The following is a 22483-nucleotide window of genomic DNA, read 5'->3' as shown; positions in this document are numbered from 1 at the left end:
GGGGAAGCAAAGTGGTGATGACAAAACTGTAGCTAAGCCACAAAGCTAATTTTAAAGAGCCAGATGCATGTATTGTGTTGCGAGTACTGTATTGCTTTAAGATGAGGAACGACATTTACAGTGTCTGCAGGAATTCTCAGAGGTTGAGGAGTTGTCCAGCTAAGAATAGCAAACAAAGGAAACATAAAAGGCATCTGCAAAGACACTCTGGACTTTCCATCAGGGTGATGAAATTCACACCCCAAAGGATGACTATGGAAGATGTGCAAGATGTTCCCAAAGAAGATAACAGAATAGACACATTTTATTGAAGAGAAACAAAAAGACTTGAAATGACATTTTCAAGTATGAAATGACGTTTTCATTAAATGAGAAAACTTCTTAAAGGTTTTGTCATGGACACCTCCTTCCTTTTCTCACGCAATCACCATAGAATCATAGATAGTAATAATGAATCCAGTTCTCCAAGTATTTGATATTATGTACCAAAATGGCACCATCTATACATAATGGGGTATTTGGGTTCCAGGTTACACCAATATTTGCCAAAAAAAAAAGGGAAACGAACCAAACGCCCTTGCCCAGCGAGGACTGAGTATGCTCAGGAGGCATGGAATGCAAAGTCTAGGTGGTGTGGATTGAATGAAGTGTCTGAAATGCTGAACAGAAGCACTCGGCTCTGCAACATTTTCCCCAATATAAATTAGCACTACCTCTAGTGGTGTAGATGCAATAATCTTGACTGTTCTCTGCTAACACCTTAAGCTCTGGAAATAGTTAAGTATTTAAGTCCATCTCCCTATAGGCTTTGATAGTCTATAGGCTATAATATCACGGGTAGACAACTAAGGTCTGGGGGTTGGATCTGGCCCAATCGCCCTCTAAATTCGGCTTGCAGACAGTCTGGGAATCAGCGTGTTTTTACATGAGTAGAATGTGTGCTTTTCTTTAAAATACATCTCTAGGTTGTTTGTGGGGCATAGGAATTCATTCCCCCCCCAAAAAAAAAATCTAGTCCGGCCCCCCACAAGGTCTGAGGGACAGTGGACCGGCCCCCTGCTGAAAAAGTTTGCTGACCCCTGGGCTATATATGTGTGGCTTATTTACATGGGAAGAATAGGATAATTGTGCTATAGTTCATTATACAATGCAGAAAATAAATAGGCATGCTTTTTTAAAAAATTAAACTTTAAAATTAAGAAGTTTGTTGCTTTCTATTACAGTATTTAACTTTCACATTTTTGTGAAATGCCTTCAAATCTTCATGGGAAAGGCGGCACATGCATTAAAAGACTAAATAAATCATTCCGCAGACATTAACCTTTATGTCTTTTTCCACCCATTATATTTTCAGAATAGTGAACACCAAGTGAATTTTGCTACTGCAGGTAGTAGGCAATTTTAAAAGTACATAGTCCATCAGAAATCGTATCAGATACGAAACGTTCTATGTGATTGTCCCTTAAATAGAAGCATAGTCTATTTCAAATATGCTCTTACAGCTAATGCTTGAGATCCACTTTGCCCTGCGCATCGTGGAACGTGGTAACATATTTGAAGGTCCAGGTAACTTGGTCATAAACATATAACATGATGCTGTGCAATCAATTTATGTGTTACCAACAAGAGAAACAATATGCTTCATTGCCTTCAGTACTGCAGTAAGCATTAGCTCCTGAAACTCCTTTCTTGCTGATGTATTAAATAGCACTTCTGAACTGGAACATCTTTGTCGCTCTTAAAGAAGATGGGAAGTCTGCCCTGGGTTGCATTCCTCGAAAGGACAATGCCAGTTAATGCTTATCACCTTCGTTCTTTGCCGGTTCAGCCTGTAACCAAACACACAAAATATTACTGAAAAGTTTGGAGGGAAAAAGAGCCATATGTTGAGGCTTGACTCAAGAGGCTGAGTTTAAGGTGTGCAGGTGCAAATTGGTCTAGGAATAACACCTTCAGCTTTCCTTTTGTTCCTCTTTACTATGCGATTCTGCATGAGAAGCAAATCAATTACCAGGATGCGTTGGGTCAAGTATGCATAAGACCTTATTTGCATAATTTTTTCATGCCATTCTTACTATTTTGCATTGTTTATTATGGTTTATGGAGAAGAGATATGCAGGGCTTAGATGCTCAGCAGATCACCTCTATCTCACCAGGCACTGACCACTACCTTTCAAGCATAACAACTTTGTAACCATTGGGGCTAGAAACACTTTTTAAAAATAATCAAAACTATGGTCAGGAATCTGATCTGTGCCCTGTGCCATTTGTAGGCTGAAACCTGAGAAGAGCAAGTAGAATTTCACTAATGCACCAGTGCTTATCTGGCTGCCCCCCCCCCCAAGCCCCTGTGGCCTCACAAGGGACACTCTGGAGCAACATATGGGATGAACGAAGCAGGATGGGAGTGACAGAACAATGTTTAATCTGCCTGTGAGTTGTCATTAAATCAATTTTGTTGTAAAAGTGATGAATTGGAAGCTTTCTGGGGCATGAATAACTAAAAAGTAGATTTACCCTATTTTGTGGGTGTGGGTGTGCACATATGCGAAATATACAGTATTTGAAATATTTTTCAAGTCTTTTTATACTATGCACTTTCTCCCCTTCATCTAAAGTTTACTCAGTAATTAGAGTTAACTATGATGTTGAGTTTCAAAGAGGCTGCTGAACTTCTCGAGGACAGGCACATCTTTCCCAAACCATATCTCTGTTTCTTTTGACTGGGCTGAACGTTGGAGCTCATTTGATCTGATGGTTGGTGCAGAAGGCTAATGGGACTTACAGTGAGCCAAACACCTCAAGCAGCAAATGCTAGTGGATGGAGACTAGGGGCAAAGTGTGTGTGTGTGTGTGTGTGTGTGTGTGTGTGTGTGTGTGGTGTGGCAGTGTTCAAGTAAGCTGTGAAGATATCCCTGTGCTTTTGCACCACCAGACAAACAATTCTCATCAAGTTTACAAATCCCCAGGTTAATGATTGAGTCAATTCCACAGGACATGTGACACACAGTATGCTGTTCTATTGTATAAAGAATGTGTGCATCTTTGCTTGGGTGCAGACAGTCCATCATCTTCTTGCCTGGTGGTGTCCGTTGCGCACGAGATGCAAGGAGAACTGGCAGGCTGCTTTTTGCTCTAAGTCTATACCTTTCTTTAATAAAGCATCAGCACTGGGCAATTTTCATGTCTTTTGAATCCTTCCTCAGAATTCCCACATATCTCGAACCCCCATGAGTTCTCCTCCAGCTCTGGGACTGTAAGGTAAAGGGACCCCTGACCATTAGGTCCAGTCGTGACTGACTCTGGGGTTGCAACACACATCTCGCTTTATTGACCGAGGGAGTTGGTGTACAGCTTCTGGGTCATGTGGCCAGCATGACCAAGCCGCTTCTGGCGAACCAGAGCAGCACACAGAAACGCCGTTTACCTTCCCGCCGGACCGGTACCTATTTATCTACTTGCACTTCGACGTGCTTTCGAACTACTAGGTTGGCAGGAACAGGGACCGTGCAACAGGAGCTCACCCCGTCACGGGGATTCTGATCGGCAAGTCCTAGGCTCTGTGGTTTAACCCACAGCGCCACCTGCGTCCCATCTGGGACTGTAATGCACAACAAATAAATATTGTATGGACGTTTTATAGCTTCAGCCAAAAATACTTCCACAAAATCACACAGCCACAGACAACCACGTTGAGCTAAGGTAGTTTCCTTTCTCTGTGTGGCATGCCCACTCTTCTAGCAGCGCTGAGCAAGGAGTATGATGAAAGCTCACGAGGAAATATTAAGTAGAAGTGGAAACTTGTCACCCACAGGCCCAGTAATCTATCTCAAGCTGTTGGAACTTGAGTACACCTTAGCAACAAAGAACACTGTACTTTAGGCTGAGGTGTTATGCTTCTTTTTCATTTCATTTCACTTTTAATTTGTATACCGTCTTTCTGTAATACTATACACAAGGCAGCTTAAAAGCTGAAGAAACAACAAAACAGCAAGGATCACACATGTAATAACAATCTGATGCAATACAAAAAAGTCACAAAAACTTTAAAATAAACAACTTAAATAAAGCAATATTCAATAATTATTAGAATATAATAGTAAACAGTAAAATTAAATAACAGTAAATAATAATTAAACAGTTTACACTTATCAGCGACAATAAAGAATTACTGAACTATAATCAATATAAAAAATTGATTGTTTTTATTATTCTTCTAAATTATAAGGGCTGTCTCACCTAGATTTCTGGAAATAGAAAAAGGCTTAATAGTTAATAGGTATTTTGGAACCATTGCAATAAAGTTGTAGTTTTAAAAAACTTCAATAGTCTCCATCAACACCTGTAATATGCTTTTATCAGTATTAGTGGAACATGTAGGACACATCTAGTATTGCATAAAGGTTGGGACTCATGCATATCTCCTTCCTTCATGCTTAGGGTAATGCTACACCTGGTTTATTTTGGGCACTTCTTCGCTTACTACAGCACCCCATATATTCTCATTGCCACAATTCCTCAGATGGTTTACTGTGGGGTCATGTGGCTTATATGGGTTTGCACACATGTTCTAAAGGCATTCAAGTCTCAGCTCTATTTAAAGGGTGAGGCCGTTTGTCCTGATGGTGACAGATAAGTACCTTGGCATGATGAGGATGCTTTCCTATTGTCTGGGTGCAAAACCACATAAAACAGTGGACTGAACACATCCTAAGTTTGTAAGAATCAAATTCTTTGGTTTTGCATCAAACAGCAAACTAGGGTGACATAGGGCAGCATTTGCAACTGGTATTTCAAAGTTTACTCACCTTAGCGTTTGGAACTCTATGCATCAGATGCAAAGCCAAAAGGAAAATCAGCCAACCAACAACAATCATTGTACAATTTCTCAGAGTTTTCCCACCTACGGAATGTGACTTGATATGGCTAATTTTTAAGGACAAAAGAAAATCACCTTTCAGCTGATTTTAGGCAGCTCAGTACTTTGGCTTTCTTGGTGGCTATTTGTGATGAGCCAGACTGTGCAGTGAACTAGATTGTGACATCATTTGTTATGTAACAATTGACCCAACTAGCATGACATCAGCAAAATAGTTTCTGTGATAGAACCAAAGGCATTTCAGATAGATACAGAAGTTACAAAAGTTTTTGTTTAAATAAACTATTTCATTTTGGTTTGGAGTTTTTATAAACTACATTTACAGGGAGGGAGGGAATAGTTACAAATCAGATACAAAATTTAAAAGCTTAAATTTCCTTAAATTAGTGGTTCCCAATATTTTCCCCTCTTGGGAGTGCTCAGCCAATCAACTTCAGTTTTCTCTCCTATTGGCCACCAGGTCCATGCAGAGGGGAGGGGCAGCAAGGTACACTTGCCCCAGGCCTTGGAGGCCTAAGCCAACCAAAGAGACCTCACCAGGGGCCAGCTGGTGCAATGGGAATAACAAGCGGAGCAGCTTGCTATTGGGGCTGCTGTCATTGTGCTATTTTGTGAAGCATTTTCTCTCTTCTTACCAACTATAGCACCATTCATGCTGTGGAAGTGGAATGTATGGGTCTGGGGTCTGCAAGGCCTGAGCCTATTTGTATCTTAACACAACATCTCCCACTGGGGTGTAAAAAAGCAGAGTCAGCATGAAGGAGGGTGAGATGTTGAAAAGTGAAAAGGTGAAGAGAGTATGGAATGGTTATGGGGTTTTGACCAGCTGTTTCTGGTGTTCCTTTCAAAGCTAATCTCTTGTGGTCTCTCATGAACCAAGCTGTGGCAACATTGCCATCCCTACAGAAGCTGTTACGTTCCAGAACATCTGAGCAGAACATCAATTAGCACAGAAGAGAATCTGGCTGATGGGGTCTCCCCCAATGCAACTGTCTTGCTTCAATAAGTAGAATATTGAATTAACTTTTACCCTAATCACAACATTATGGCTTGATTTTTCTCCCACAGAGCTTCACAAAAGAACAAGCCAGGCTGCTGCCTCAAAAGTTGCCCTATGCCATTTCCGGGAATATGGACCTAAGAAGAGACTGCTGGATCAGGCCAGTGACCCATATACTGCAGCATCCTCTTGTCATCCTGGTCAACCAGGTGCTTGTAGGAAACACGCAAGCAGGATTCGAGCATGAGCAACTCTTCCCTCATGTGGCTTTGCTGCCTCCCAACTGCAGAGGCAAAGCATAGCCATCATGGCTCATCGCCATCAACAGCTGACCTGTCTCCCTTGGGAGGTTGTGGGTTCTCCTTCCTTGGAGGTTTTTAAGGAGAGCCATCTGTCATGGATGCTTTAGCTAAGATTCCTACATTGCAGGGGGGTTGCAGTACATGGCCCTTGGGGTCCCTTCCAACTCTACGATTCTGTGATAGCCCTCTCCTCCATGAATTGGTCCAGTCCTCTCTGAAAGCCATCTAGGTTGGTGGCCGTGACTGCCTCCTGTGGCCAGTGAAAAACACCTTTTGAAATGATATATAATGAATTGAAAAGGATGTTTAAAATACCATTTGTAAAAAACAAAAACAAAAAAACAAAAAAAACCAGCAGCTTTTCTTTTGGGAGTTATAGGGACAGAACCACCTAAACTGTACAGAAACTTATTGATATATGCTACAACAGCAAGAATGTTACTTGCCCAAACATGGAAATAAGCAGAAGTCCCAGCAAAGGAAGAATGGATACAAAACTTATGAAATATGCAGAAATGAAGAAACTTTCTAGAAGAGTAAGAAATCAAGATAACAAACTTTTTATAAAAGAATGGGAATGGTTTATTGAATATTTACAGATAAATTGTAAACAGATAAGAACATTGGCAGGATTATTGTAATAACCTGCAGTTTTATAAGAGTATATATTTAAAGTAGATGAATAAATGAGCAAATTAAGTTAATTTGGATATGCAGAAGATATTAAAAATAAATTTAAGGAACCGCAGAAAGAGGGAGAAGGAAGTCAAGTTTTGAAATGGTAAAATGATGGTAAAATTAGTGAAATGTATAAACCTGAAAAGCATAAAGAAAATTAAAAAGAAAAGAAAAAGGCCTCTGGATCCTTTCCAAGGGAGAGACCCCCTTCCAGTCACTTCAGCGTACAGCAGATGTTGCAGGACTGCAACTCCCACCATCCCTGGCTATGCTGGCTCAGATATTTTGGAGTCCAATGACGCCTGGAGTGCCACGGTTTCCCCATCTGTTTCCTGCAAAATCCCTTGAGCCGGTCAGGTCGCAACTCTGAGCCTAAACGCTGTGCCGCCTCTGCCGCCGCAAGGTTCAAGCAGTGCTGGATTTACGTATAAGCTAAACAAGCTCTCTTGGGGGGCCCAAAAAAAATTCAAGGAAAAAAACCTGGATGTACATTTCCTAAGATAAAAAAATAAAACCTGCATACAGCAACAGTGTTTTGTGTTGTGTAGGCACCTATGATGTAAGTAATGGGCCCTGCCCGCTCCCTAAAATATCACTGGTTTGCTCATGTCTATATATAGGGTGCCTACATTCTGCATGGACTGGTTGCAATGGCAACATGTGCAAATGGCTTTAGATGCCTATTAGGTCCATAAATTACCATATAGCATATAGAAAACAGCGAGAATTGTTGTTGACAAAGGCCAGCTGGACATCTAAAGGGCTCCATTACCTTCAGTAGCTTAGGGCCTCATCAAACCTAAATCCGGCCCTGGGTTCAAGCGCAGGTCTCGCGCCTCGCCGGGAGAAGCAACCCGCTTCCTCACAAGGCGCGGCGCCGCCGCTTCCTTGGCTTAAAACCTAGGCCGTTTACCTAAGCAAGGGGCGGGCCTGGGGAAAAGGAGGAACTGGGAGAGGCCGCGCGGCCGGCCGGCTCGCCTTTCCAGGCGCGCCAGCAGCAGGAAGCGGCGCTTGTTCCTCCTCGCACGGGCCGGCGGCGATGGAGTTCTCCGAGGAGCAGCTGAGGAAGTGGCTGAGCAAGGCAAGGCGGGCGGCGGCGGGATGGGCGGGCGCGGGCGCTCCTCTCCGCGCGCCGGGTGGGCGGCCCGAGGGAGCGACTCCCCCTGGCTTCCCATGGGCGCCGCTTTGCCGTCGAGTCACTCGGGATGTCCCCGGTTAAGACGCTGTTGCAAGCTGCCTGCCTGCTCACCACAAGTTATGTGGGGTTGCAACATGGCCGTGGTTGAGGGTGGCTCTTTAGACTCCCGAAATATGTGTGCCAACGCTGCCGGAAGGGATGTAAGCAAGGCCTCATCGTAGGGTGCATTCTGCATGCAGCGCTCCTAGGTCAGCTGCCCTAGAAATGCAGAACTTGCTCCTTGACGCAGGATGTAGGGATCTCTAGAAACCTACCGCACATCAGCCCTAGTTGTCATTCAGGAGGATCACGGGTTCCCGATCTCTGCTCTAGCAGCAGAATCCTGCGTATGTTGGCTCGGAAGGAAGCCCAATCTTCCGTGTGTTAAATACGTGTAATCTGTGTTGCAATTATGATGGCAAGAATGTTTGGAAGGTGAGTTCAAGCCATGGCTGCCAATGAAGAACTGGGAGTGCGCTTAGAGTCACCTGACATCAAGTGGACTGACAGCTCTTCCTACCTGTTCAACTAGCCCTGTTGGTTACCAGATTTTTTTCAATGAATCTGGGGACACTTTTCAACTTCAGTCAAATTTAGTGGATTTTGCCAGGGGACTGATTTGTAAATCCAGGGACTGTCCCCAGGAAATGGGAACGTCTGGTAACCTTACTGTGGAGGGTTTGCCAATTCTGGATCTGGCCCGATTCAATTCCCCACCCCTGCTTTACATACTTAAAAGTGGTGTGTGCATGTTTTAAAGAACAAATGTGAGCAGAATTTTATCTATAGTGCTTTAACTCAATGCACATCCATGTAATTAAAGGAAGGTGCAGTCATTCTAATAAGTGCAGATCTACACAGCATGAGTTTCAAATGGGAATGGGCTGTATTGATACTGAAGCGAATTATCAGTGGTTTAGACTTCCAATTTCAGCTGTGAAGCTAATTGCTTAATAACAATGACAAATTTTAAAGGCAGGGTGCTGCTTAAAAAAATAAAATTATCCTTGTTCTCTCTGCAGTATAAATTCCGAGATCTGACCATAGAAGAACTGAAGAGCGTACATGAGTCGTACCCAAACACCACATTTGCCATGAATACCTACAGTAAGAGTAATGTCTATTATTTTGGCCCATTGGAAAAATGATTATGTGAGAACGTTGTTTTGTATAGTGATTAATATAAAAGTTTGAATAGTAGTCAATGCAAATAATTTCAAGTAAGGAATTCAACTCTAGTTACTTATGTTTGTTATTGACAATATTACCTGCAGCACAATCCTATGTACCGTATGTTTACTAGAAAGTAAGCCAGCAGTATTCAGTAGGGCTTACTCCCAAGCGAGTGTGCTTTCACCTTGTGTAAATTTTTGAACCTTCAACAATTAAGTTAGGCATCCCCAAACTTGGCGCTCCAGCTGTTTTTGGAACTACAACTCCCATCATCCCTAGCTAACAGGACAAGTGGTCAGGGATGATGGGAACTGTAGTCCCAAAACAGCTGGAGGGCCAAGTTTGGGGGTTCCTGAGTTAAGTAATCACTTTACTCTTGCTTCTTTATGAAGTTTGGGGTGGTAGAGTGAGCTTTGTATTGGTTTGCTGCTATTTGCTGCCAGAAAGGAAAATAAAGCAAATAGCAGCAAACCAATGAAGTTGTTTTATTTTCCTTTCTGGCTGTATTGTATTTTACATGCTCTTTTTATTTTGCTGTCATGATTACTTTGTTCTTTTAAAAAGTCTGGTGGTGTATAAACATTTAAAATAATGAGTTATCTGGCTCTGATATCAGATGTTAATAAAGCAGTATTATCGGTAACAAAATAATGACAAAAATTTAAAGATGGTGGGGATGTGCCACTTGCATGAGCTCCCTGTGGCTGTGTCCTGCTGCATACCGAGATGGAGAGGGGAAGGGCAGAGATCTCCACAGTACCAACTTGCTGGCAGGAATGCCGGATACACTCCGCCAGTGCATTTGCACCATGCCAACCTTAGCAGCGCCTTGCCCCCCCCCCTCTGTCACAGTACAAAGCAGCTGTGCAAACAGAGAATGCTCATGTGAGAAGGGCAGTCTCACTGTGCTGTCTGCTACTGAAAAAAATGTAATCTATACATGCATACAAATTAATGTTCTGAACTTTAGCTTTTAAGGATGGTTCCCAGAAAGACCTGTTGAATTGTAGTGGCACTGTTCCAGTGAAATACCAGGGTAAGTTGTCCACTATGTTTTTGTTTGCTACCTAATAATACATTGGGAATTGCAAGTGGGTTGGGATGTTTCGGGTGGGGTAGTACCTCTGGTGGGTGACACATCATGCTCCCTCTGGGGAAGTTTGTCCACCTTTGGTTCCCACCCTTTACTCATCTTTCATCTGTGGCTCCTACAAGCTGTCAGCATGCGACAGCAACCACTCCCCAGGAAACAGCTTTGACTGGCCGGCTAAACCATGTGAGGACATGCGAAGCCAGGCTGCAGTGGATTGAGCAGACAAGATCAATAGTGGCTCTTAAAACCACAACAGAATAGGCTAAAACAACTTAAAACTCATACAAACTTTCTAAACATCTTGTTTAAATAAGAACGTCTTCAGCAGGCACTGAGAAGAATACCGTGACGACGCCTGTTTGATATCAATAGTATATCTTTTTTAAGCTGCTCTGGAAATATTTATATTGATGGGCTGCATATGCATTCTTTAAATAAGTAAATATATCTTTCTAATAGCAACTCTTGTTCAAGATCAAGTGCAAAAGGTCTACCCACTTCCATTATTCAGGCTGCTGAAACAAGGAGTGATTGTGCAAAAACCAGGAGTGGATTTTTCCCATGTGAAAAATAAATTCCTGGACTGTATATGTTTGCATAAGGGACGCGGGTGGCGCTGTGGGTAAAACCTCAGTGCCTAGGGCTTGACGATTGCATGGTCGGCGGTTCGAATCCCCGCGGCGGGGTGAGCTCCCGTCTTTCGGTCCCAGCGCCTGCCCACCTAGCACCCCTAAGTGCAAGTAGATAAATAAGTACCTCTTTATAGCGGGAAGGTAAACGGCATTTCCGTGTGCTTCGCTGGTGCTGGCTCGCCAGAGCAGCTTCATCACACTGGCCACGTGACCCGGAAGTGTCTCCGGACAGCGCTGGCCCCCGGCCTCTTAAGTGAGATGGGCGCACAACCCTAGAGTCGGACACGACTGGCCCGTACGGGCAGGGGTACCTTTACCTTTACCTTTTATATGTTTGCCTTCTTAGCCTATGGCTCCAGATCATGGACTTTGGGGTTCTAGTGAAAAACAAAGTACAATAGATCGTACAGTACGCCCACCCATGGGTTAAATATCAAGTGCAAAATTTAAGAAGTATACATGACCAGTCAAGGAGCAGTGGTTGTTGATAGTTGCTTATGTTTTGTATTTTGACAGGTAATTCGTACAACATTCCAATTTTCCTATGGATTTTAGATTCTCATCCTTTTACTCCTCCAATCTGCTTCTTAAAGCCCACTGCAAACATGGGGATTTCTGTAGGAAAGCATGTAGATGCCCGGGGAAGGATATACTTGCCCTATCTACAAAACTGGAGTCATGTAAGGGATATCTGTGCATGTCATGTAAAATAGTATTATTGCTTTACTAAAATCGGTTTACAGTGTTTGTCTTAGTCTTAATTTTATGTCATCCATATTGTGTACCTTAATTGTATAAAAACGTGCCTTTTAACATCATGCTAGATAGGCTACACAGGCAATGTGAGAGAAAGTAGAGGCTATTTTATTGGACTAGCAAAAGTAGTGTGTATTTGTAGTTCTCGGGTTCTCTGTCAGCAGAGGCATGGCCAACCAGCGTTATTGCAGGGGGCAGTGTTTTGTCTAACAGTGCCCCCAAACATAGTGCTTTACTTTTGCATTTCTATGAATGAATGGCAAAAATCTCACTTGCAAAGGAAAAGGCACTTGGAATTCCCCACTGGGATGGGTCATGATCCTCTTACACCTCTATCCCTGTAAGAAAGGCCTGCTCCCTTCTGTGTAGCCCCTATCTTGATTCAGCTTCTCTGGGAAAAAGTTGATAACTGGTTTATGTAGCTATGAAGGGGGAAATTTGATAAGCCCTATACACAGTAATTGTACATAAAGTGCTTCAGGTTCTCAGTCCATTTAGGCATGTGGAGAGCTGCCCTTTTTTTTCCTTTTAAGACATTTTTGTTCATAGAATGTTTGTTATCTAAAATTGCAGTACCAGACCATGTTAAAGGCTCTGGTACTGACATACAACCTCTACAGGGTTCCATGAAAGACCACATTGCCATTTACATATGCAGTGGATGGCTGTGTTTTATGGGAGAGTCTCTCCTTGAAGTGTCTTAAATATCAGAAGCCCACAGTAATTGAGAGCAGACATTTCAATGTGGCTGCCCCTGTTTTGTGGAACCAGACAGAAGGCCTTCTCAGTAGTGCCGCCCGCCCTGTGGAACGTCCTCCCATCAGATGTCAAGGAAATAAGCAGTTAACCTATTTGTAAAAGACATCTGAAGGCAGCCCTATTTAGTAAAGTTTTTAATACTTAATGCTGTATTGTTTTTAATAATTGATTGGGAGCTGCCCAGAGTGGCTGAGGAAACTCAGCCACATGGGTGGGGTATAAATAAATTATTATTATTATTATTATTATTATTATTATTATTATTATTATTATTATTATTTTGAGATACAACAGGTGCCTGCTGCCTGTAGTTTCCAGAAACTACTGAATACATTTTGTTTCAAGAAGCTTGTCCAGCTGGATTTTTCGTTCTGTTTTGTTTTAAGTCTCTGCCTTGCATGTTTTGTTAGTGATGTTTAGGAACCTATTTTTAGTTGCTCTTGTTGGGGGCTTGTAAATCGCTTTAAGACTTATGTGAAAGGATATCATAATGAGATGAGGAGGAGACTAATTGTTGTTATATATGTTTCAGCCGCAATCCATGATCATAGGGTTATTAAAGGAAATGAGCGCAAAATTTGAAGAGGAGCTCCCTCTGTTCTCATTATCATCTTCAGATGCAGCCAGACAGTCAGAGCTGCTCTCCTACATTGCAAAAATCACTGAAGGTATGCATCACCTTTGGGAATTTGTTTGGGGTTTTTGTTTGGGAGCCAAGTTCTGTACTGTATGCAGGATTCAGTCATTGATAAACGGCGGTCATTAAGGAACAATAGCAAGAGATGGCTATCATCCTCCCATTATCCCTGAAGCATCTGGCTGGCGGTTGTGAGAAATGGCTGAACTTTTGGTCTGATGCAACAGGGCTCTTCTTCGGTTTGAAGTTAGCATTCATATGAAGAAGGCTGTACAATATGTCTTTGTCCTCCACAGACCACCATAGCTTCCAGTTAAACCTTTTTTGGTTGGTTTGTTCCATTAGATCCAGTCATTTTCCATGCAACTTCCCAAGTTGAACGCATTTGTTTATATTAATGACTATCTGTTATTTTAGGTGAAGACAACATTCAGTCCAAGGGAGAGGGAAAGAAAAATGATGGAGGATTTAACAAAGTTACAGTGATTGGAGCAGGGGATCTGGGCCTTGCTTGTGCACTGGCTATTTCAGCAAAGGTATATATATACTTTACGTGAAATGACCACTGTGATTGCTTCTGTAGTGATTCCAAACTGGGATAAAATAATTATTCTTGAAAATAACTAGGAAAAAACAACTAGTGCTCTCTTCCCCATGAAGTAGGTTTAAATTAGGATTGGAACCGATGGATTGCCTAAGCAATTACATGGTGCTATCTTGTGTGTCTTTATTCAGAAGTAGGTGCCATACGCATTTACTTTGGAGCAGGCCTGTTGAACAGAGTGGGATGTATTTCTGAGTAAGCTTGCAAAGGACTGTGCATTGAGGGTCTATTTGCATAACTTCTCAGCACATGGTAACCATAGCTTTTAGTTGGCACATGCTGTCTTAAACTGTGTATTTTCCAATAGCACCAACAGAATGCAGCCTGTATGGATTTTTAGCAGGCTAATATAAGCAGCTGGAAAGCTACTAGCACAGTTGCTTTCAGCATGGATCTGCCACTCACCTGCTGCCTTGGTGAGGTTTAGATCGCTCTGTGAATCTCCCAAGTATTTTGTCATGATCCAGGCATCCTACTGATTTCTATGGGAGGGATTTCAGTGCATGTTTAATGCCTGCCGAATTATGCCTGACCATCTTCAGGAGAGTCTGGCTGCTGGATAAAGCCAAAGGCCCATGACTATGGGAAACCTGAAAGCAGGATCGAAGCGGAGTAGCACTCTTCCCACTTTTGATTCCCAGCAATTGGGATTCAGAGGCACATTGTCTCTAGCGGTGGTAACTTGATTCAAACAGATGACTGGTGTGATGGGAGAGAATAGCTGTTGTCTCAAATTTAACAGCAGCCTATGTAGAAAATAGGATTGTATGTCAGCATTTAAATATATAAATCAGAGTTGTATTAAACCCTTTCAGAATGCCATTCTGTCTTTTCCCCACTGAATAACTACTTCTTTCCTTTCAATTTGTACCAGGGTGTTGCTGACAGAGTGGTTGTCTTGGACTGCTCAGAAGGTACAATGAAAGGAGCAGCTATGGACCTGGAAATCTTTGCCTTGCCTAATGTGGAAATCAGCAGAGGTATTGTGTTGGCTTCTGAGATGTGTGTGGTGGTCCCCCGTCCCCCCCCCAATATACTTCAAGTGAATTTTCTAAGTAATTCTTGGAATCATTGGTAAGGGCATTTCACCTGTAGCAATAACCTCTGAAAGCACATGAAGGCACCATGTGATGAAGCTAAGGAAGTTTGAGTGTAGCCAGAGCCTGGATGGGGAGACCTTGTGTACAGATGGGTTCCATGATGAAAGAAAGGCAGGAGATGTACATGTGTGTATATATGTAGGTGTGTGTGTGTATACACACACTATATGCCTGAGAAAGTTGTGGCACAGTGCTTAATTAGCGACTCCTTTTACACTCGTATGGGTCGTATCCAACGCTTCTGTTCTGCTAACACAGCAGACTTCTGCTTGCACACTAGAACTTTCCTGTCTTCTCCTCTGCAGCACCTCTTGCATCCTCTGGGTTGGAGGAACCTTTGGAGCAGGTTCTGAGGGCATGTGAGGAGAGGAAAGGAAAGGAAGGGGGAGTCCCATTGCACAAGTTGAACTCCACATGCACAGCATTGGATACAACCCTGTATCTTTAAATAAAACAAAAGTTTACCTGTCCAGTTCATGGACTTAAAAAATAATAATGAAATAGGTCTTATACTCTCACCTTGACGTGTGCAGAAATTCTTTCTTTGTGTTCTTAGATTTTTCCGCCTCAGCAGGCTCAAAGCTGGTGGTGCTAACAGTGAATTCTTTAGGCAATGCTCAGTCCTATCTGGATGTTGTACAGAGCAATGTTGAACTGTTCAGAGGCATCATTCCTTCAGTAGCACATTATAGCCAACAAAGTGTACTGCTTGTGGCTTCTCAACCAGGTATGGCAGCGCTTACCTTTTTATGATTTATTGCTCCCTGGATATAACGTGCTTTGTCATGAATATTCTCATACTTAATAAACCTATTTCTTTACAGAGACTTCAGGGTATTCTCTGTTTGCTCTCTTGTGGTCAAGTATTGTGACAATGTAGAAAACTGGGCCAGAAAGTTTCCTTTTGTGTGTTGTGTATATCTTGACACACACATGGAGGAAGTCTTCTGACATTTTCCCTTAGAGAAGTGAGTAACAGGAAAACTAGTACTTCCCTGATTCAAGTTTTAAGAAATGAGATTCCGACTGAACATCAGGAAGACCTTTATGACAGTAAATGCTGTCCGACAGTGGAACACACTCCTATGAGAGGTGGTCAACTCTCCTTTCTTGTAGGTTTTTAAGCAGAGGTTGGGTGGCCACCTGTAATGTATGATCTAGTTGAGATTTGCAGGGGGGTGTCGACTAGATGACCCTCAGGGTCACTTCCAACTCTACAGTTCTATGGTTTTGTGATTGCAAATATTTGTATACAAGCATGTTTTGATGCGGCTTGGTTAATCTCATTACTTAACCCCAAAGCACCAGGAAAAATCAGTAGGTCTTCCTTTTGAGCAAACATGCTTCTTGGGACATAAATTCTGAGAGGTGCCGGTGAAGAAACAAGTCATTCTGAAAGATCAAAGCTTCTCATCATGTTTTGTTGGAAACGAATAATAACCAGCAGAAATTCACTCTACCAGAACCAAATGTTGTAGGGTGTGATTGTGTTAACCAAGTTTAGTGATACATTTAATTATATTTAAGCTGTGCAAAATAATGCACAGTCAAAACCATGTCTCCTTGGAAATAAGTACTGTTATATTAAATGGGCTTACTTCCAGGAAAGTGGGGTTAAGATTACAAATTTACTAAAACATCCTTCATGATATTTGTTGCTGTTGTTTTTAAAATGAATAATTTACTGATATCCAATCAACCCCACTGCCAAAGAGATGAATGATAACTTGATTGGAAACCTTTATGTCTTTTTGACCTGAATACAAATTAATTTGCCCTTTTCAATGTGTTTTTGTCAAATGTACAGTGGAAATAATGACCTATGTATCATGGAAGATGAGTGGATTTCCTAAAAGTCGGGTTATCGGGATTGGTTGTAATCTAGACTCTGCAAGATTCCAATACATTATTGCAAACCTATTAAAAGCTCAAATCAGAGGCAAAGATAATTGGATTATTGGTGAACAAGGGGAAAACAAAGGTAAAATGATGACTTACTACTTAGCTTACTATGCAGTTTAGGGTACCACATGTGTACTTTATATCAGGAGATAATTTCAGAAAACATTGTGATTATTTTTTAATAGAAGTACTGTAAAGCCTCAGCGCCTAGGACTTGCTGATCGAAAGGTCGGTGGTTCGAATCCCTGCGGCGGGGTGCGCTCCCGCTGCTCGGTCCCAGCGCCTGCCAACCTAGCAGTTCGAAAGCACCTCCGGGTGCAAGTAGATAAATAGGGACCGCTTACCAGCGGGAAGGTAAATGGCGTTTCCGTGTGCGGCTCTGGCTCGCCAGAGCAGTGATGTCACGCTGGCCACGTGACCCGGAAGTGTCTCCGGACAGCGCTGGCCCCTGGCCTCTTAAGTGAGATGGGCGCACAACCCCAGAGTCTGTCAAGACTGGCCCGTACGGGCAGGGGTACCTTTACCTTTACCTTTTATATGGAGATATTTCAGTTTAAATTACTGTTATTTATTTAATGGATAGCCATGACAAGAAGTTTGTGGTTCTGTTCCAGAGACAGGTTCTCCAATTCTATATTTTATGCTTTCACTATATTGCGGTGGTGGTTGCTTTGTCACTGACTTCTCATGCAGTTTCTTTGTCTGACGGGTTATTGCATATTCTGTGTTTTCTGTACATCTGTGAGTTATGTACTCCTCCGAATAGAATTCCTACAATTGGTCCCTTAAAAAGCAAAATGGAAAGCACACACTCTACAGAGAAATTATTCCTGAGATAAAAATGCACATGTTTAAAAACAATATTGATTGTAATTTTATCCTATTCAGTGGCAGCATGGAGTGCTTCTAATTCAGTGACAAGTCATCAGGATGAAGATATAGCAAATCAAAATGCCCAGCATCTCTTAGCTAACAGGTAAAACACTTAGACATGTGGCAGCACAATCAGAAGTAAGTCCCACTGAGTTAACTGGGACTTATTCCAATATAAATTGATATAGGAGTGCAGCCTAATTCTGAATTTTAATTTATACCCTAGTAACATGATATGAAAGGGAAACCTTCATTATGTACCTATTAAACCCTATTTTTACTTGAACACGTTTTGATCAGGCTACGTATAAAAGGCCTCAAATTCTAGTTGAAGTCTTATCTGTCAGCAGTGCTATTCTTAAAATACGTATACTTAACTCAGGGTCTTGTACCTAAGAAAGTAGCCCACTCTAGACAGCTAACACCTCATAAACCTTGAAGTAATGACTAAGGGAGGGGGCAGACACAAGAGTGGCAAATTCCTTACACATGCTTTGCTGCTAGTCATAAAATTAGCAACAAGTAATGTAGTCAGCCTCTGCTTGGCTCAAGACCTGTTGCCATGAAAATGTAATCTATACGTAACCATTTTGCTGTAACCTTTTGATTGGTCGAAAGCCATCACATGCATTCTGATGGTTTGTTCTTGGCTTACCATTTGTGTTTTGTCTGAGGCAGACAAACCACGAGTCTGGGTTCAGATGCAGTACGAAGCCAAACAAACCATGGTTTTGCATGGCATAGCTAGTGTGGAAGTAGGACAATCATGGGAGGAGCAAAGCAGCTGCATTTTTTTTTACTACAAGTACCCTCACACTTGCTTGTTCACATTTAGACAGTTTGGCTAGCACAACATGTGAATAAGGCCACTACAAAAATGTGTACCACGTTTGTTGATATACAAGCGTGATGTATGGAGATTATAAAGGGGGCGTATTGCTTGCTAAAAAAGTGCATTGTAAATCCTGGTTCTTTTGCTTTTATATAGAGCCATGGAAGTTCTGAAAGGAAGAGGCCAAAAATCCTGGTCTGTTGGTCTGTCAATAGCTGATCTGGCAGACAGTATATTGAATGATAAAAGGAAAGTACATTCCATATCAACGATGGTGAAGGTAAACACAGGATCTGATCTGATTTTGCTTTTTTAGAATAGAGGAAACATTAACCTGTGGGCCCCAGGAATTCTAATATACCCAATACTATGTTTTGCCTTTTCTAGGGATGTTACAATATAAACTCTGAAGTATTTTTAAGTGTGCCTTGTGTGCTTGGAATCAGTGGAGTGACTGAAGTCATCAAACTGCTGGATAAAGGTACTGTGGCACAGGAGCTTCAGTCCACGGTTGCCTCGATTCATGATCTTCAACAGCAGCTGAAACTCTGAATACCAGCTAGGCATAACTTGGCCTCTAAGGTATTTGAGAGTTGCAGAAAAGACACTATTGCCTAGGTGGCTGCTAAAAAAAGAATACCTCACAATGTTGAAGCTTTGCTGAATTTGGTGTATATTTAATTATAGGGCATGCTAAAGACCATCTGTCAATGACATTCTTATAATAAAAATGATTAGGCAAAATAGGATGGAAATATGCAACATGAAACTTACCGTAATTTCCCAAACTTTCTAGATCATGGGTTGCCTTTTTGCTGGATTTTGTACTCTTGGTTATTTAATTACTATCTGTATTAATAAGAAAAAATAGTATCTCTTCTTTTTCCTATATTGAATGCACAACACTATATCAGAGCCATCACTATAATCACCACCAGCCCACTTCCTTTTCTAAGTTGCTGTAAATTTGTTGACAAGAGGTATCTTTTCAATCAGAGTGACTATTGTTTTGCCATAGGTGATACAGCATTGCCATCGTGTATTTACTATAGAGAACCAGTCTTGTATATATATTACACATTGCTAAAGTCTAAACATAGATGGCCTGGCAGCAAGGTATTGCCTAAAATTAAAGGTCCATGTTTCAGCCAATGATTCACACAATTTATAACAGAATGTTTCCACCAGCAAATCATTGCAGTAATTCATTTGAAGCTGAAATTTTGGGCATTGCAGATGAATTCTATTTGCTTAGCCTTAATGTGCCTGAAAATATTTTTCTGAACTTTTTGTATGAATCACCCAAAGATTTAGATATTGCTGGGGGTGGGGATATAAAAAAAAGAACCCAGCACTGTTACATTGCTGCAGTATATAAAATGTGCATAGTTGTATGGTCTTCTTAAAGGCACTTGGCCAAAATCCAAGAGGCTTGAGGTTCTGTGTGTTCACATCCTTCCTGCTTAAGGTTCTCGTAGCCCCTGTAAAGTCACCCTGAATGTTGGAGTACCCTCCAGTGCTGCTTGTGAATGAAGCAGCTGGGTGGAGCAGGAAATGTTTTGTTTCCCATGTGCACACATTAGTGCTTTTGGCTCACATGGGAGGGCATACTGGATTCTGTACAAGATTTATAAATTGAATTATATAGGCACTTTATATGGGGAGGACATTATAGAATACAGTAAGGCACAGCTAGTCACCATGGTTTAAATGAAATGCTTTCTTTATTCAGAATATATTTTTTAAAAGGTGATTCTTCTCCCTTTCCACTCTACCATATAATGTAATGTAATGTAATGTAATATAATATAATATAATATAATATAATATAATATTATAAAATATAATAGATGAGAAAATACTTATTGGATAGTGTTAGCCAATACTATTCCCAGGATCTAAATGATGATTTATGAACTTAGGGTAAAGAGGAGGTAAATTTTTATTTCTATCTAATGAAGTAATCTGTTTTTATTTGGTCTTTTGTTAAAATAATTGTGACTTGGCCTGAGTCCTTAGGATAGGATGGGATGGGAAGAAAAACTGAATGAATGCACTGCTCGATGTTATGCACTGATAAGGCTTAGTATGTTTGGTGTCATCAGTTGTAACACTGCAACAAGCTTTAAGCACTACCAAATATATAGTCTAAACAGTCTAATGATAGTATATATAGATTTTGTACTCAGGTATGATTGCAATGAATTTTTGCCTTTTTCTTTGCATTATATATTTAAGCAAGTGGTATATGGAAAAACACTGTGATGTGTAATGTTAATAAAACATTTATTAACTTTTAAAAGCTTGATGTGTTTTTTTATTACTGTTTTATTGGTTTTAGGTTGTGTTTATGTGCTAATGCTTTAACAATATATTATGGGTGTGGGGGTTAGACCATACATGGCTTAGAGGTTTTTGAAATATTTAGCAGTACATAAATGCAACAGATTAATGAAAGAATTTGCTAATATATACTAATATATGAAGCACATCTATTGGTAGGTCAGATGAGGAATTCATGAGTTGGTGTGGTGCACTATCTAGCTGGTACAAAATATTATCTTGAATCATGACAGCAAAACTTAAATTATTATTTATTAGATTTGTTGGTTGTTACCAAAAGGTCTCCAAATCTAAATTTAAAGGATGTACAGGACTTTTGGCTGCATGGTTGATGGTTGTTTTACAGACAATTTTATTTAGTGGTTTGATGGATTTTAATATGCATGTATTTTGTGAACTATTTTATTGTTTGACCCTATTGTACACCACTTCAGAATAAAGTAGTTTACAGAATGCATGCACATTCAAATCCTTCAAACCATTAAATAACCTCTCTATATTTTATGCATTAATCTGTTCCATCTATACACAATCCTTTCCATTGTACGTAGGCTTTTTAAAATAACACTGACAATTTCAGTGACTGTAGCCAAGATTCCTGGGTACCATTTAGTTTTGTCTCCAATCTATACATTTTGTAGGAGTGAAATCCAGAGTGTTGCTATGTGCTGTGTGAAGATTTCATTTTGTCTGTCTCAAACCCTTGGTCCATCAAAGTTGAAGTGTTGTCTACACCAAGGGAGGGTGAACCTTTGGCCCTCCAGGTATTGTTGGACTACAGTACCCATCTTCCTTGACTATTAGCCTTGCAGTCTGGGGTTGATGGGATATGTTGTTGGCATCCATCTGTCTCGAGAGACAATGAAGTGGACCTCTGTGGGTGAAGCTGAACTGCTGCATTTGCAGCACCAAAGTGACCTCCCCGGGATGCAAGCCTGGCAGTGTGTATGGAGGTCCTGGGCTGCCCAGATGACAAGACCCTCCTCTCAGCTTGCGAATGAAAGCGGAGCAATACATTTGGCAACAGCTTAGCTGCAGGAGTTGCCAGGAGGAGGCATACAAGGAGCCATCCAACTGTCTTAGGGACTCCACTCCAGATTTGTGTAGGGTTTACTCCTTAGCCTTTTCTTTTCCTGAAAATATCTTGCAAGGCAGCGGAGGCTTAGGACCAGAGTTTTTCTTCTCCTAGACGGGCTACCTTCCCTTTTTTAAAAAATAAATAAATATTATATTTATTAAATTTTCCAATAAGAACATACAAGTACAAAACAACTACAATAAAAACAAACACAAACAAAAAACAACAAGTATAATTTCAAAACTTATTTTCTCAGCCTTATTTCCCCGACTTCCTCATACCTCACCGTTTTGTATTCTAGTTTCATTATCCCATCAGCAACTCCATTCCCTTATTTCCCAAAAGTTTTTTTACTAATTCCATTCCTTTTCTTACTCTAATGTCTCTGAAAACCAATATTTTTAAGTCCATGTCAATCTAACATTCTTTAATCTTAACAAAAAAAATTCCTTCCAGTAGCACCTTAAAGACCAACTAAGTCAGTTCTTGGTATGAGCTTTCGTGTGCATGCACACTTCTTCAGAAGAAGAAGATTCTTTAATCTTGTAATATTTATTAAAATAGTCCTTAAATTTCTTGGAAGAAATTGGTAGACGGGCTACCTTCCCAAGTCGACAAGCCCCATCTGCCCCTCACTTCCGTGTACAGCATGTGTAAAAAACACA

General features: G+C 41.1%; 1 protein-coding gene and 1 long non-coding RNA gene across 2 annotated transcripts; one reads left to right on the top strand and one right to left on the bottom strand.

The window, feature by feature from the left end:
- Window positions 1–1322: 1322 nt before the first annotated feature.
- LOC310833646 lies at window positions 1323–4991 on the bottom strand. Its single transcript, XR_014558860.1, has 2 exons — window positions 4809–4991; window positions 1323–1829 (listed from the first exon to the last, which is right to left on the bottom strand). It is a non-coding gene; the product is annotated as an uncharacterized lncRNA (long non-coding RNA).
- A 2761-nt stretch (window positions 4992–7752) lies between these two features.
- Window positions 7753–20699, top strand: UEVLD (UEV and lactate/malate dehyrogenase domains). The gene is made up of 13 exons (XM_083713991.1): window positions 7753–7940; window positions 9059–9143; window positions 10180–10245; window positions 11451–11614; window positions 12982–13117; window positions 13504–13622; window positions 14565–14670; window positions 15347–15517; window positions 16598–16771; window positions 17581–17668; window positions 18554–18677; window positions 18785–20185; window positions 20248–20699. The coding sequence occupies exons 1-12, from the start codon at window positions 7899–7901 to the stop codon at window positions 18947–18949; spliced, it is 1440 nt and encodes a 479-aa protein (XP_083570117.1). The 5' UTR covers window positions 7753–7898; the 3' UTR covers window positions 18950–20185; window positions 20248–20699.
- Window positions 20700–22483: the final 1784 nt, after the last annotated feature.

The sequence above is a fragment of the Podarcis gaigeae genome (assembly GCF_964106915.1).
Source record: "Podarcis gaigeae genome assembly, chromosome: 1".
In the NCBI taxonomy this organism is placed as follows: domain Eukaryota; kingdom Metazoa; phylum Chordata; class Lepidosauria; order Squamata; family Lacertidae; genus Podarcis; species Podarcis gaigeae.
The sequence above is the reverse complement of the archived record's forward strand: the minus strand, read 5'-3'. Positions and strand labels throughout refer to the sequence as shown.

What these genes read in the sequence shown, in the direction of transcription:
- UEVLD (XM_083713991.1), top strand. Translation starts at nt 7,899, where the DNA reads ATGGAGTTCTCCGAGGAGCAGCTGAGGAAGTGGCTGAGCAAG. An exon ending in ATCTACAAAACTGGAGTCAT is followed by an intron (nt 11,615 to 12,981) that starts GTAAGGGATATC and finishes TATATGTTTCAG; the next exon opens with CCGCAATCCATGATCATAGG. An exon ending in GCTTGTGGCTTCTCAACCAG is followed by an intron (nt 15,518 to 16,597) that starts GTATGGCAGCGC and finishes TCAAATGTACAG; the next exon opens with TGGAAATAATGACCTATGTA.